This window comes from Patagioenas fasciata, chromosome 10 (genome assembly GCF_037038585.1).
Source record: "Patagioenas fasciata isolate bPatFas1 chromosome 10, bPatFas1.hap1, whole genome shotgun sequence".
NCBI lineage: Eukaryota > Metazoa > Chordata > Aves > Columbiformes > Columbidae > Patagioenas > Patagioenas fasciata.
Genome location: NC_092529.1, coordinates 22,362,646 through 22,378,464, shown reverse-complemented (window position 1 = coordinate 22,378,464; position 15,819 = coordinate 22,362,646). Strand labels below are relative to the sequence as shown.

Here is a 15,819-nt window from a genome sequence, read left to right as displayed (position 1 = left end):
GGTTTGAATGTCTGCAGAGAAGGAGACTCCACAACCTCCCTGGGCAGCCTGGGCCAGGCTCTGACACCCTCAAAGTACAGAAGTTTTTCCTCATATTCAGATGGAATCTCCTATGCTTCAGTCTGTGCCCATTGCCCCTCACCACATTCAAACCAGCGCGCCCTTGCGCAGATTCACGCAGCAGTCACAACCACGGCGCAGTTTTTAGTCTGTACCGCTTCGTTTTTCACCGAAGCCGCCAGTGGTGGAGCGATCGTACCTCACACTGCCTGCGCGCCCACCACACAGCGACACCTGTGAGACTGGGGGGCCGGGGAACGCGCGGCGCCGCAGGGGAGCGCAGGGGAGCGCGGCGAACCGCCGAGCCGAGCCCGTTCCCCCGCAGCAGTCGAACTCCCGGCGACCGACGGCGCCCGCCCCATCCCGGCCCACACTCCCGCCCACCTGAGGCGGAGCCAACCGGCTCGCGCCGCCTGCGTCACGGCGGCCCCCTCGTGCCGCACGCCTCCCCTCCCGTCACGCGGCAGAGGCGGGATGACGTCATTGGCCGGGCAGCGGGTGGTGCAGGAAGTGCCGAGCGGTGCAGCTGGTGAGCGGGGCGGGCTCGTGCTCCCTCAGGCTGCGTCCCCTGGGTCCTTTCCCGCCCCTGAATCGCTGTGTCCTGCTCCCCGGGTCGCTGTGCCCGGCCCGCCGCGGGCTGCCGGGGGGGGGAAAGCTCTGGGAGGGCAGCGCGGGCTCCAGTCCCGAAAGGCGGGCGGGGGCCGCCCCCTGTGGCGCGGCCGGGCCGGCTGGGCGGCCCGGGCGGCCCCGCGGCGGGAGCAGCGGCCGGGAGCAGCGGCCGGGAGCAGCGGCCGGGAGCAGCCGCCGGGAGCAGCGGCCGGGAGCAGCGGCCGGGAGCAGCCGCCGGGAGCAGCGGCCGGGAGCAGCCGCCGGGAGCAGCCGCCGGGAGCAGCGGCCGGGAGCAGCCGCCGGGAGCAGCGGCCGGGAGCAGCGGCCGGGAGCAGCGGCCGGGAGCAGCGGCCGGGAGCAGCGGCCGGGAGCAGCGGCCGGGAGCAGCGGCCGGGAGCAGCGGCCGGGAGCAGCCGCCGGGAGCAGCCGCCGGGAGCAGCCGCCGGGAGCAGCCGCCGGGAGCTGGCGGAGCAGGTTGGCCCCAGGTGCCGGAGCGGCCTTTCCGAATCGGGGAGGTTAGAAATAGGGCAGACGTTCCTTGCCCCCAAAATAGGCTTGGCGAGGGACGTTTCGCCAAGCAGCAGCTTTTCTGAAAAGGCGGCGGTAGGAAATAATGATTTTCTCTGGCACCGAGATGTAGAAAAAGTCTTCAAAACACTCAACTCTGGACCACAGAATGAAGTTTTATAAAAAAGCTGTAGGTTTTATGGGATTGTGTGAATTTGGTTTAAAACCTGTAGCTTCATGATAGTTTTAAATGCCATTAAACTGCTTATCGTACTTTTACAACGTATTAATTATGTCTGTCAAGGGGAAGACAAATATTAAAAGTTACAGTGTGTTTTTCACTTCAAACATTCCTATGGTGTAGTAACATTACTATAGGATAGTATTAGGTACAGTAATGACAAAAATAAGTAGGATGTTTAAATTCATTCCTGGTGGATGCTTTTAGGCTTGTGTTTTCTGTATTTACTCTTGGGTACCGTCAGCTGGCTTCTTGGTCATGTAAGATGTTTGACAATACACATTAGTGTTGGGTATGGTATTGTACTTATAAGCAAAATGAAAACGTTACTGGTTGGAAAAGTTGAAAAAAGACTTCAAGAAAATTCAAAGTGAGTAAAACTTTAGTTATAATAGAGCTTGTCTGGCAAGGAACGTAACAACTATTTTTTTTTTAATGTTAAATAATACTTTCCCCAGCTTATGGAAAAAAGGTGCCAAGGGATTTAATGGATTAATATTGACTAGGCAGCTATTGAACCTTTGAATAAAACTTTGATTATGGAAGTCTTGGCATCAAGTACCTTGTAACCTGACTCTGTTATACATGACATCTATATGACAAACAATTATTTGCCTGTTTCATGATGAGCATTCTGTGACACTTAGTTGCAAAACAAAAAATTTGTAAGGCTTAAGACCTGTGTAGTAGTAAAAGTTAAATGCTTGCTGATTTATGGAAGTGAAAACCTAGCTAAATGAATGCTAGCTTGAATTTTAAATGCCATCAGAACTTACATAGTACTAATAGGCTTTTAGACACATATCTGGATAACAGAAGGAATACTGATCCAGTGTTTAGCATTTTGTTATTTTTACCTGTGGCAGCACAATACAAGATATAACTCAGAAGTACAAAGTTCAGATGTAGTATCCTAAGTAACAGGAAAAATTGTGGAATGTCTGTCAGGAAATCAGTTCCTTCTAGGCAGCTTGGTCAAACAGAACATATACTTACCTTCCATAATTTTGCAAACAAGAAGCTGGAAGGACTTTGCTTGGACTGAAAGGACCTCTGATCAATGATTTTTAAAATTGGAGTTACTTAAATGTTCAGAGGAGCAAAGCTTTCTGTACTTGAACCCAAGAAAATGTATTAAAAAAGAAGCTTTAAGTAGTCATGAGTAATACGGTCAACTGCATATATACTTATCAGACATATCTGCTTTTACAGGATTCTGTTTATCAGCCATCATTACCTAAAATCATGGCAACTGCCGGTGGTGAGTTGCAGCATCCTGTAGATCCTGGAATCTCAAAGCTGCAGTTTGCTCCCTTCAGTAGTGCCTTGGATGCAGGATTCTGGCACGAACTAACCCAGAAGAAACTCAATGAGTACCGGTTGGATGAGACCCCAAAAGTTATCAAAGGTTACTACTACAATGGTAGGTAGAAACTCAACATCTGACTTAGTAGTTTGTGTTTCTCATGTCATTCTTCTAAGTATTTGTGTAATGTGCTTTAGGTGTTTTTCTGAAACATTAAAAAGCACAGCTGGGTGAGCTGTGAGTTCTGGTGTGTCTGTGGGCTATTTATAACTTGCATTAGCGAAAAAAGGGAAATTAATCTATGTATTGCAGTTTAAAAGAAGCATGTTGCTGCTTTTTGTCCAGGTGATCCTTTGGGTTTGCCAGCTCGCTTGACGTTGGAGTTTAGTGCCTTTGATATGTAAGTACGTACTGTGGTTTACCTTAATTTGTATGTAGAGACACTTCCGTTACATAACAGTAATATTTTTGTACATAATCTTACTTGGACAAATTCTACGTGAAAATAAATGCATATTTTCATGAACTTCATAAGAGTGGAGAGACTGATTTGAATTGCAAACATTAACTCCCTGTGTCTGAAGTAGTATATGGATCCGAAGGGCCAAGTTTAAAATATGCTGATAAGTCTCAGATTCACTTACTGTTTGTATGTATGTTTATATAAAATACCATTTTTTTCCATTTCTTCAATTTTTTGGCATAAATAAGGATATTTCAGACATCTGACTTCTGGTCAAATTTTTCCTTAGGTCTGTTTTTAGTGAGGATTCATCATTACAATTAGGATCTCAAAATAGTTTTTGCAATCACTAGCAGTTACATTGTAGTATCTTCCAAAATATTTAATCTTTTTAACTTGAATTTTGTACTTTTGCCTTTACCCCCAAAGTGAAAGGCAAACCAAAGCTGCTCAGTGTGCACGCCAAAGATGAGATGAGGAGGGAAAGATTTTTTCCATGTGCTTCTCATTTCCAGCAAATGCCCAAGATAGCATAGCTAACACAGGAACAGCTGTCTTGTTTGGTTTATATTGATGGATTATTATAAAGTTGTACATTGCAGAAGTTACCTTCTTTGTGTTTTTTGGTCAGGGTGTTAGGAGCCTAGTGAGACTTTGTGCATTTTGAGATAATGTCTTAGGAGATATTATTCCATTAATTCTTAGGTAAGAACTTTTAGGAATGATAGTGAAAGCATATACAGCAAAGTGCAATTGGAAGAAAGCTGTGATATTGGGAACAGGAATTTCAGATTAGGAATTTGGTATTTGAGCTCTCAAATATTATGACAAAAATAAAACTATGAAAGGTCCATTTATATAGTGTTTACTTATTCTACTGTAGTAATTTTCTGTATATCTGTTTCTATACCTTAGGTAGTCAGTTTAGATGATCATGAGGAGTTCCCTTTTAGATTAAAAAAATTTTGGAAACTACATTATGTATAGTTATTATGTAACTGAAATATTTGCTGTATTTGAGTTTTAGCAGTGCTTAGAAACATCAATTTTGGAGAATGATGTTTAAGCGGTCAATGAAATAAGTCAGATCTGTAAATTAAGGGAATGTTGTAGTGTTTTTACCTAATTTACATTAAAAGGGGGAAAGAAATATATACTGTGCTTGCAAACAGGAGCTTCTCCAGCTGCTGATGTTACAAACTATAAAAGCTATTCAGTCTCTTGTTTGGTTTAGGCTTCCTTTGGCTTGTTTCTTAAACATAAAATTTTAACCAAATAACTCTGTGTGTGAATGAAATACTGACATCTGAAGTTCAGTCTTAATAATTTTTTTAGTAAAAATGACATTTGTCATGGATAGTCTATATTGGAACAGAATTTTAAAATCTTTGATTTAGTGCCATGTTGCTTAGATGCCCGATATATTTTCAAAGTCTTAATATAGATGTGTATTTGCACAGGTTCTTATACCAAGCCGTGTAAAGCAGCATGGTTGTAAAATATTTTTGTTAGAGCTGTCTTTGACTTTTGTTGCTGTGCCTCATCATTTGACAATTTCAGGACAACCTTACACCATAGGGTAGCTATTGCTACTACTGCTGATCACATTAAAGGCATTAGTATCCATTTCCCAGGGGTTTCTTTCTTTTATTCAGGAATGCTTCAATACCAGCACGTTGCTGTCCTGCTTTTGGAACATTGTATAATACCAACACTTTAGAGACTTTCAAATCCTGCGATAAGAAATCACTTCTGGAGAAAGAAGCCAATGAGGTAAGATTAAAAATCAACTGGTAGAAAGGATTTGGAAATAAGCAGTAAAATGCTTTATATCTCTGCTCCAGATGCTGGAGATACTGTCCATACTTTTTCATATAGTAGCCTTAGCATTTAACTTATTCTAAAAGGAATAGTTTAAAGTTTGCTTTTTGCTTTTCTCGAGAGGAGAGTAGAAAGTAGCTAATTATACTTGGAGGGCTTCCTTCAGTGTGCTACTAGGCCATATGTTAAGCTTAACAGTGCTGTGGAGTTGACATTGACTTGAATTCTGCAGAACACATTTTAAAAATTTGTCTTGACATTCAGAAGCCAGCAAATGCCTGGTTTAAACTCTAGATTACTGCAATTGATTTGTGTGTCAAAGTGACAGGGAAGCTCCAAAATAGCCAAAAGATAAAGCAGGGAAAAGGTGGCTGTCAAGGGAAGGGGCTAGTCTGTTTGCCCTGCAAGTACTGAATTTAAATGTCATGGCTTGAGGAGAAGTGAAAATGAGACTAAGGCAACCTTTTTCTTTTTGAGGTACTTCACTTTGACTAGTCCTTAATTCCTTTAATTAGACTGATTTTCTGCCTGCTGGCCTTGAGTAGTGCAGTTTTCATGCGTATCTTTGCTCAGGGCTATGAATTTTTTGTGTTCCTGTGGCTAGTACTTCCCAGGTGGTGGTAGGTATGATGCAATATCTGTCTTTAGGGAAACTGGGAAGGTCAGAATGCTTGATTCGCTTTTGTATTTGTGTGTGTTTGTTTAAGACAAAGATCAAGCAGCTCTGCCTCGTACCAGTATTACAGCTGCTCTTCGCACCAGCGTGCAATGTGCTGCCTTCTTGCAAGTCTCCATTTTTTCAGTCAAATTTCTTAGTAGCTTATTGACATATATCTATAGATCCAATGAATGAAAAAGATAGGAGTACAATAGAAGGCTGTATTAATACCACAGTATGTTCTAGATTGTGCTAGTGTTAGTAGTTCATATACATGAGTTTTATACATGTTCCTGATGAGGTTTATTTTGTTTCATGCTTGATCCATGAACAGATGCTCGTCTTGTTCCCCAGATTCCATGATTTTTTGTGTTAGAGAATATGTGTCTGTGCCTTATATTTAGATCTTTGGAATCCTTTTAGCATAGGTAATGGGGGGATGGGGAGGGAGATCAGATAGGAAAAGATCACAGTGGATTACTAGCAATGTTCATTTCGGTTTTTTAAAAGTAGCTGGAAGAATTAAAGGTTTCTGCAGCTGTTCTTTTGTTTCTCTGCCTTCTCTCTTCCTTCTTATTCTCACAATGACAGATATGGGAATCCATAAAATCTGGAGCTGCTCTGGAAAACCCTTTGCTCTTGAACAGATTCCTGCTGCTGACATTTGCAGTAAGTAAAGATAATATGTCTCAGAGCATTGTAGTGAAAATAAGTAGTTTCTTTTTAGAACACGTACTGTATTAGTATTGTCATATTAATGTTACCAGGATCATTCTCAGACATCTTAAAGTGTCTGAAAACATTTTTTTTATAAAGCTAACAAGCTGTTCTCGTATACAGATATACAATATTTTACAATGTATTCTTTAAAAAATGCTGGTGCCATCTCATATTCTTTTCTACAAATGTATAAGGTTGTCTGACAGCCTTACAGATATCAGTAAAGGTAGAGCAACTGTATCATGTTTAACAAATTGAAAGTTTTAATAAAAAATGCTTCAGCTAACAAAAAGTGAAGTAGTGCCCATTTATTGTCTGTTTAAATCTTAAAAATACATACACAGGAGGGAAGTCTTCTAATACCTGAAACATTATTTTCTAAAGCCATAACACAGTACTTTGTGAAGTAGAGAGAACAAGGGTAGCATGGTTACTGTCAGTTATGATTAGTATTCCAAGTCATAATTTACTTCATTATCTAATTTTATGATTTTTTTTCCCCTAGGATTTAAAAAAGTATCATTTCTATTACTGGTTTTGCTACCCTGCTCTCTGTTTCCCTGATGGAATACATGTAATTCAGAAACCAGTGTGTCTTGGAGACAGATTCCCATTAAATCAGGTATTCAAAATACAAAATGTTATGGAGGCTGTAGCACTAAGCAGTTTTGTGGGCTGTACAACTGAATAATTTGAGAATCTAATTCGTTTTAAAATCTTCACTTGCCTTATTTCCAGGTGGGATTTGTGAGGTTTTTGTTTACGTCTTTTCTCCTTGTTGTGTAAAAGCTCTCAGCTTAATGCCGCTTAAGCTTGATTCATCAGTTAGATGCAGATGTGGCAAACAATTCTTGAAGGGGTAGTTATGTTCCTTTTAATTGTTATATACAGCTTATTGAAAATATAGCTATGTTTTTGAAACTCATTATGTTTTTAAGAAACTTTTTTTAAAGAGACATCCAGTGGGAGAGCAAAGTAATTGCTAATTACAAAATTGTTAATAAATGTGCATGATTGTGTTAATAAAATGCATGATTGTACAAGAAAAAGAACTGGATAGGGAAGATTTTCTTAGTTTCCTTCTTCGCCAGAGACCCTCATTAGTTCTGTAGCAAAAGAATAATGTTAAAATATATAGCATGATTCAAAGGCAGTTTCAAGTAAATACTGAAAATAGATATAACGAAATAAAATTAATGAAACTGTTCTTTTCCTAATAATAGAGGAGCAGTTTACTTTCATATAAAGCTACTGTGACAAACAGAATGACATTTTTGTCTTGTTATCTTGTACTGGTAGATCAGCTTGTGGCATCCATGATAACACTCTTGTTTAAAATTTGCATTGACAAGTACTGCTTTTGCAATTGAATTTTGGATCTCAGTTTTTGTGGTTATATTGGGCTTTAAAACTTCAGAATATTCTAAGATTGTTTGGGTGAGGTAGTTTTCCCAGACGGTAAAGCATTTTCTGTGGTTCTGTGTAAGATTGTTAAAACTGTTGGTTACAGTTGTCTTTTTGCTTTTAGATTCAAGCGCTTCAGAAAGCATATGATGAGCTCTGCCAGAAAGAGGGCGTTACAGCTTTGCCTTATTTTTTAATCAAGTATCATGACAATTCGGTTGTGATATCTCCACTGAAAAAGTGGGATGGTTTCTTCCAAGACCAAGGGGGAAAGGTAATGAGAAATTCATATCTTTTTATAACCTAGAAATGTTAAATTTTCGAATGGTACGAAAAGTGTCTGTAATACTGAGCTGGGTGCAATGGCTGGCGAGTGAATAGGCTGGGTAAATACCTGAACACCAGCAGCTTGGATTGATTTTTTGTGTTAAGTGTCTCTGGTTCTTAGGCAAGAGCCCAGTTACACCAGATTAATGGTCAGCTTGCAAACAAAGTTCTTCATGCTCCATTTCCCTCATTATCACAACAGAAACAACATAAGTTTATGAAGGAGTTAGCATAATAATTGAAGTTTTCCAACCACTTTACCTACAAGCTATGAAATGCAAACCACTTATTTTATGGTTTGTGTACCAAAAATTGGTGCTCGACTATTTTATGTATTTATTGACTCTGGTAGCGGTAAGCAGAGAGTACTAAATGGAAGTTTTCAAGTTTCAAAGTGTGTTTTGCCACGTGTGCTTGTTATGAGAGCTTTGGATAAAAATTCCTGGGAATCTGTATATGAAGAATGCTCCAGGTAAGTGCCTTGTAATTTTGGAAGATAGGTGGGTTGTGCACCAGAAGAGGCTGTGATGTTTCTTCTGTTAAATACAGAGATCGTGCATGTCCTACGAGCATGAAGTGAGTACTGTCCATTGCTTTCAGTTAGGGACGAATTATGATGATACATGAAGCAGATGTCTTCAGAGCAAGAGTTGACTGGCTTGGTTGGCTTGTGTTTATGTACATTAAATTCTGTTCTGGGTCACGTTGCTCAGCTGCTGGGCTTTGCTAGGTCTTTCTAGATGCTTTACCGTCTTTATGTTTGGTGAACTTCAAACTTCTTTTTATCACGCATGTTATTGAAGTCCTAGGATTCAGAACTTTGAGTTATGGTGAAGAGTTAGTAAGTGCAAAAAAAAGACATTTTTCTTTTAAGGAGGTCTTGTCACACCATACAAAAGTAATTTAGTTCTCTTTTATAGTGCTTAAATTATTTTTTTGCATTTGCAATTTTGTTTTTCTGAAATTAAGACCTAGTTGGTAGTTCTTTGTAAAATAAGAATGTGAGGGTTGAGATTTGAAATGGTACTATAACAACAGTAATGGGTCACAAATAAGAGTATACTTTATTATATAGGGTGCATTCTCAATGTGGAAGAAATCTGTAATCATTTCGAATCTATTTCTTCATTAACATTCACTTTGGAGGGAAGTGCTGGAATTTTAGACCTGTTGGATAAGATTTATTGCATCAGTACTGCCTGTAGAGTTTGCATTTCAGTGACCAACTGAACTTGCTCCCCTGGAATATGGTTTTGCTGTTGCTGGTGTATGAAATGCGATCAGCTCGGGGGTGTTCTGCCTGCTGGGGGCGGCAGTTGCGAAGTAGCAGCAGCGCGTGGCTGGGCAGGGATCTCTGTTCCGGCCGCCTGCATCCGTGAGCTCAGGGGTCAGGCTGTTCCAGGGACACCGCACTGCTATGGTGGAGTTGAGACCAGTCTCTCTGAGCCCCTTCACAGGGGAAGAAGGAGGAGAGAAGAGCTCTGTAGATGTGAGGCACAGGTATGATTAGTGATGGCCAAGTTCGGATTTTCAGCATATCTAAAGGTAGGCAGTGGCATCTTTCTAATCTCTGGATGTGGTTTGGTTCTGCGTTGACTGTGAAGAAAGCTCCTAGTTTAGATGCCTCAATTATGAACATGGTATTACATTGATTGAAGATGAGACAGCCCAGTTCCTTCAATTAGATCCCATCTTGAAGGTTGGCTTTACAAGTGAATTTATGCTGTTTTTCCATTGACTTGACATCTTACTGGCCAGTCCCCTTTCACTTTTGGATCATCTCAAAATCAAGACAGAATTTTGTTTTGAGGGCAAGGCTTCAGATGTTGGGCTTTTTCCATCATGGTGTGTTTAAGGAAGGTGCCCATGCTGTAGTGAAAAGTGAATGTCCGTAAAGAAACTCAAATGAACAAATCTCAAAGCTGTGGCAAATGCTTGACTGAAATCTGTGTGACCGCATGTTGGACATTTGTTAATAAGTAAAATGTGTGTAGGCCTTCTCCGTGCAGAAGTTTTACATTAAGAATGCCAGATAGCTTTTACTGTGAACTGAATATCAGAATGGATAGATGTCTTCTCATTTAGAGCGATTTTATTTGCAGGTAACGGTTGGAGTTTATGATCCGTGTAATTTATCCCACTATCCAGGATGGCCACTGAGAAATTTCCTGATCCTGGCAGCACACAAATGGTATCTGTTTTATTCTTTCCTACAAAGATTATTTATTGGTTGATATAAAATTAGGCATTCTTTCCCCTGTGACACTTTACTCGTATCACCCACCTGAGATTTACCTTGACATGACTCACTTTCAATGATTCTGATTTTGCATATTATTCTTTATTTTTGTTGTTTCTGTTTGTCACAAGTTCATATAATTCCTGATCCTCACATGCACGCACATACCTGAAAATACATGCTTCAGACCCTGCCAGTACCCTCTAGCTGTTTTGAGTCTTGTTTAAAGTGTTCTGTATTTTTTGTATAATTAATTAGTGCCAAATAATAGTAGGACTTAGATTTTAAAAATCAAATACCCTTCGTTTTTCTGTAGTGGACCTTGTTGAATGTTTTGTTGGGCGGAAGTTGGGAAGACAGGACATAGTTTTACATAGCAGTATTTGAAAAAAAAGTCATTTAAAGTATCATGTAATATTGAGTTGCTGTAAAAAAAATGTAGCTGAGTTGCGTTTTCGTAGTTTTGCCTTTTACATTCTAACTGTTTGATTTGGGGATTTGAATCATAAGGAGGAAAAATGATACTGTATCAAGAGCTAAGAGGATATTGCTTGTGCATTGGCATAGTATGTTGTATCACCTCACATGTCCTCTGTTGCTTCTCTGCTTTCATTTCTCTAAATACACCACTTGTCCAGCAGCATTGTGTAAGTGACAGAGTACAGGCTGGCAGTGACATTTCTTTAGAGTTGTTCACAACAAGTAGTTTTCTCATACTAGGCAATTGTTTTTATTTATATGTGGTCAGAACAGCAGTGTTCCAGTGTTAACAGAAAAGGCGTTATTCAGAATCTGCAAGAGACTACACTTGTGTGAACTTTTACTATTAAGAAATTTCATGTCTGTTTTGTTCTGTTTTGTTTCAAATGGCAGGGGCAGCATTCTCCAGTCCCTTGAAGTGCTCTGCTTCAGAGATAGGACCATGCAAGGAGTGAGAGACATAACACACAGCATTATCTTTGAAATAAAACTTCCAGAGAGAGTCCTTGGCCCAGGTAATCCATTAAAAACAATCGCTGTGAAGATGGAAAAAATGTATTAATACTACTCAAGTATTGTTATGCTAAGTTATTTCTAATGGATTTTAAATTGTTTGAATTTCTGTTAAATGTCTGTAAAGGAAACAGTTCTTCAAAAAAGGAAGAAGCATCTTCCCTTTAAATGTTTTCCTTCTTTAATCATGTTTCTAATTTTTTTTTTTAAAAAAAAAAGGAGAAAATCCTCCTGGTGTCATGAAATACACAAATCAGGCAACTAGCAAACTGTGGTTTTCATTCATGAAATTGGCATGCCATCCCTCAGCTAGGAAGAATACATGTAGTAGTGAATTGATGTGATGTAAACTTTCTGTGTATTTCGGGAATGGTAGAAACCTGCTACAGAGTGCAATTGTTTCTTCAGGCCCATGGTGAGGTGGGCAGGTAGAATTTAAAGCAATAAACTCGTAACATTAGAACATAAACTAAGACTTAATTTCTGTGTACAGGGCAGTTATCAGAGAATTTCTCTACTTCATGCCAAAAGTTCTGAATGCTTTACATATTATCATTGTGAGTTGTTTAATTATTATATAATTAGGATATATAATTATCTACTAAATTTACAGATTCAGTCTAGGCAGCATGAACAGACGATTGAACTTGACAAAAGTCACTGAATTGTGAATTATGAATGTAGTGAGTTGTGAACATAGAAGTCTGTTTCAGATTAAGGATCCAAATGCTGAGGAATGATGCCGTCTCTGTCCTGGGCGTGACGGAGGCTGAATAGGCAAAAGCAGCACATTGGACACCTGAGGGTAAAGCACTTCTCCAAGAGGCAGTGATTTCAATTGATGGAAAACAGCAACATTTGTCTAGCGATGTATGCTGAGTTGTAAAGATACAAATTATTTGCTTACAGATTTAGATTTTTTTTTTTTTTCCAGCAAGGTTAAATCTGACAAAGTGTCTTTTTTCTATCCTGGGATATTAAGACTTTAATTCTGTCTTTCCTCCTTTCTTCCTTCTGTTTTTTACTGACTGTGTCAAACAGATTGTCCAAAAGCTGTTGGGTGGGAGAAAAACCAGAAGGGAGGTATGGGTCCAAGGATGGTGAATCTCAGTGAATGCATGGATCCAAAAAGGTTTGTTTCTTTTCTTTTAAATTTGCGTAGTTTTCTTTACTTGGGCTCAAGCCCTAACAAGTTGAAATGTGAAATGCAAGAACTATCTCTCTCTGGTAGGTAAGAATTTACAGTACCACATATACTCTGTATTCTTTGGACAGTCCTATTGGAATTAAGACCTCAGCAGAGCAGAGCAGCAGAAGTGTTTGCAGTTTTTGACTCTTAAAATTTCAAATGTATTGAATTTATACCGAATGGAATGTAGGTCAGAGTGTTACAGGCCTGTGGTTTTCGTTGAATTCTCTAACCTGCTAGTTGTTAAATATAATGAAAATAAGCATGAATAGAAGTTCAGCCTTTTGGAATTGTTAAAGTGTGACAGGAAAGAGCTCAGGAAACATGACCTTAGTAATTTTTATCGTTCTGCACATGATGTGTGGGCAATGGATTGAAAACAGTCTAGTTACACAGCCCTTTGGCTCATCTGCTTTCACTGACTACGTGTGTGTTCTTGATTTTGCAACACTGTAGGGAGTGTGTTGGTCTCATGGTTTAGGTTCATGTGTTTTACATACCTAGCTGAGCCATTCTTGCCTTACAGTTGTGGCAGTTCCGAGTATCTTCATAGACATTAGAGCAAGTTCAGCTGAGGGCTCGCAATTCTTTAAGTAAATCTGACTTGTCCTCCTTTACTTGTATGCATGCTAACTCCTGTTAATTCCCATAGAGACTGTTAGTAATATGCCAGCCTTGGCAATTATGATCTTAAATCCTTGTTGAACAAATAATTTACTGGATAATGCAAAAGTTACGTTTATGATGTATAAGGGAATGAAACTGTCAGGTATCTGACGACTTATATGCATACCTGACTCGAAGACAAGAAAGGCAAAACAATTTTAGGGAATTGTATGGGAAGAAATGGATAAGCGTTACCATCCTGTGTCAAGCAATACACTTCCTTGGAAAGAGGAAGGAGGAGAGTGCATGAGATAGTCCTGCTCTGGATGGATTATTGGTTTTTTATTCTGACATTTTCCTCTGCTAGTTATTACTCTATGAATTATTTGTGATTACCTGACTTGATGAGAGTTTTAACACCCTTTGTTGTGATGAATACAAAAATCTGACGTTAGGTTGAGCACGGATTTCCTACCTAGTTTTTCTTCTAAAACTTCCACAAAGAGCTGACTCCATTCCTTAGACAGGTTAGTGAAACATTTCGAGTACAGATGGATTCAGGAAACCTTTTTTTTCCAATCTGCTTACCATGTACCTTATAATTAGGTGGAAGTATTACTAGGGAGACTTTGTTCTTCATATTGCCTTTAAGTAGAATTATTTCCTTAATAAAAAAAGTATGGGGCTTCTTCAGTTTAAATAAAAGTAATTGCTGCTTTGGAGAAACACAAGAACGTTCAAAAGTGTGTTGCTGTTTGTTTCATGATATAGGTTAGCAGAGTCGTCAGTGGATCTTAATTTGAAATTGATGTGCTGGCGATTGGTGCCTACTCTTGATTTGGAAAAAATTGTGTCTGCCAAGTGTCTGCTGCTTGGAGCTGGCACGCTGGGTTGTACTGTTGCAAGGACCTTGATGGTGAGTCCTGAGTTCATCTTAAAAATCATCTGCTATTCGTCATAATTCTTTTTTTTTTGAGCAGCTGCCATGGCATGCAAGAGAAAACTTGTATTCCTCGATATTAACGTACACATAATATGTATTAGTTGATTTTATAAATTCCAGGGAAGAGGCAAGATTTGTAACTAATGGAAATAACTTGAAGTTTTACTAATAGTAGCATAGCAGGTAGTAATGGAACCTTAGCAGAATAGTAATTTGGTTTGGATTTACATAAAAGAAGATTGAACAATAAATTCTGTAACAAATTATATTATCAAAGTCATAGTGAAGCACTTGAAGTAAGTAACTGTGCTGATACTTACCTTCAGGGATGTTTACCACGTCCCGCTAGATTCAGTAGAGTTTTGAGGGGTTACTGCTGAATGATACATTTGGACAGACCAAATTTTCTGTTCTCCACAAGATTTTTTCTGTGAATAGCTTCAAAATCTCTTGTGGCTTGATCTTTCTAGAAAAATTGGACGAAACTTCTCTTGATTTTCTGGCATTACTCAAAAGTTTATGGCTAAGCCTATTGTACATCTCATTATGTAAATTACTTCCGTGTTCAGGCTTGGGGAGTCAGGAAGATTACATTTGTGGACAATGCGAAGATCTCGTACTCCAACCCGGTACGGCAGCCGCTGTACGAGTTCGAAGACTGTCTGAGCGGTGGCAAGCCCAAAGCACTTGCAGCAGCAGACAGGCTGCAGAAAATCTTCCCAGGAGTGGTAAGATCAGTATTTAAAATGTGCTAAAGTGTTCCTTGGAAAAGTGGTGACTTGGAATAACTGTTCCAAGTTCTAGTAATTAAGTTTTATTATGAGTGGGTAAAGTATTACACAGATGTATCTTAGTTTCATCCTTCATTTGAGAGGAGAATTGATATGGCCTATAATTTCAGAACAGACATGCTCTCAGTTTGCTTTGTCATGAATAAAGGTGTTTTTATAATAATTTGGCATATGACAGAAGTCACTCAGCTGTTTAGAGTTTTTGCTTTGGAGGTGAGACTGTCAGAATTGGTAGCTGTAGTTACCAGAGCTCAACTGACAAACACCGTCTTGACCACTTAGAGTAGTACAAATGAGGTATGTGTACTTACTATGCAATTACGTATTTAAAATGCCACTGATTATGTTTCTAGTCATTATTGAGAGTTCTGAACAGTGGAATATAGATCTGCTACATTGTTGAGGATCAGTGTTGTGAACAGGCTTTACAGAAGATAATTTCCAAATGTTTTAGGTTCATTTAGTTTGATCCAAGGATTGCTTTGGGTTTTTGTTCTGCGTTTATCTCTGTTGATGCTATTATTGCCATGATTTATGAAATCAGTATTAGTGTTCAATGAGTATTTGAATATCAAACAATGATTCCCAGTTTCAGAACTTCTGATAAGTAAATCAGAAGAGATTGTCTGAAAGTTCCTAGAATGTCATTTAACCTTGTTGCACTAGAGTGTTATTGTTACTTGGTGATATTAATTTAGTTATCAAACTATTAAATAATAGAACAAGTACAGAAAATAAAGCATCTGTGCATTGTCACGTAGAACACCAACATGATGGTAACTAGGATTTGTTGGGTGATGTTTTGCGTTCTAAAGTTGATAAAATGAAAATAGGAATATTAAGAAAGAATGAATAGTTTAATTGGAAGAAATAAAAGCTGTTTGTCAAATCCGGAATGTTAGAGTCCTGCATGTAACATTGTGCATGTAAAGACCAAACGTC

General features: G+C 39.2%; 1 protein-coding gene across 4 annotated transcripts in view; it reads left to right on the top strand.

Moving 5' to 3' along the window:
• Positions 1 to 616: 616 nt before the first annotated feature.
• ATG7 (autophagy related 7) overlaps positions 617 to 15,819 on the top strand; it is a 113,241-nt gene continuing 98,038 nt past the window's right edge. For 2 of the 4 annotated variants that reach the window (XM_071813324.1, XM_065845443.2), the window contains exons 1-12: positions 617 to 1,143; positions 2,630 to 2,840; positions 3,069 to 3,123; positions 4,842 to 4,959; positions 6,257 to 6,334; positions 6,891 to 7,007; positions 7,914 to 8,063; positions 10,219 to 10,307; positions 11,229 to 11,350; positions 12,390 to 12,480; positions 13,915 to 14,059; positions 14,656 to 14,814. In XM_071813324.1, coding sequence (XP_071669425.1) covers positions 2,663 to 2,840; positions 3,069 to 3,123; positions 4,842 to 4,959; positions 6,257 to 6,334; positions 6,891 to 7,007; positions 7,914 to 8,063; positions 10,219 to 10,307; positions 11,229 to 11,350; positions 12,390 to 12,480; positions 13,915 to 14,059; positions 14,656 to 14,814 — 1,302 coding nt within the window. In that variant the 5' untranslated portion in view covers positions 617 to 1,143; positions 2,630 to 2,662. Of the gene's footprint in view, positions 1,155 to 2,629; positions 2,841 to 3,068; positions 3,124 to 4,841; positions 4,960 to 6,256; positions 6,335 to 6,890; positions 7,008 to 7,913; positions 8,064 to 10,218; positions 10,308 to 11,228; positions 11,351 to 12,389; positions 12,481 to 13,914; positions 14,060 to 14,655; positions 14,815 to 15,819 lie in introns of all 4 variants that reach the window. The other 2 variants (XM_071813323.1, XM_065845444.2) reach the window with 2 other exon arrangements.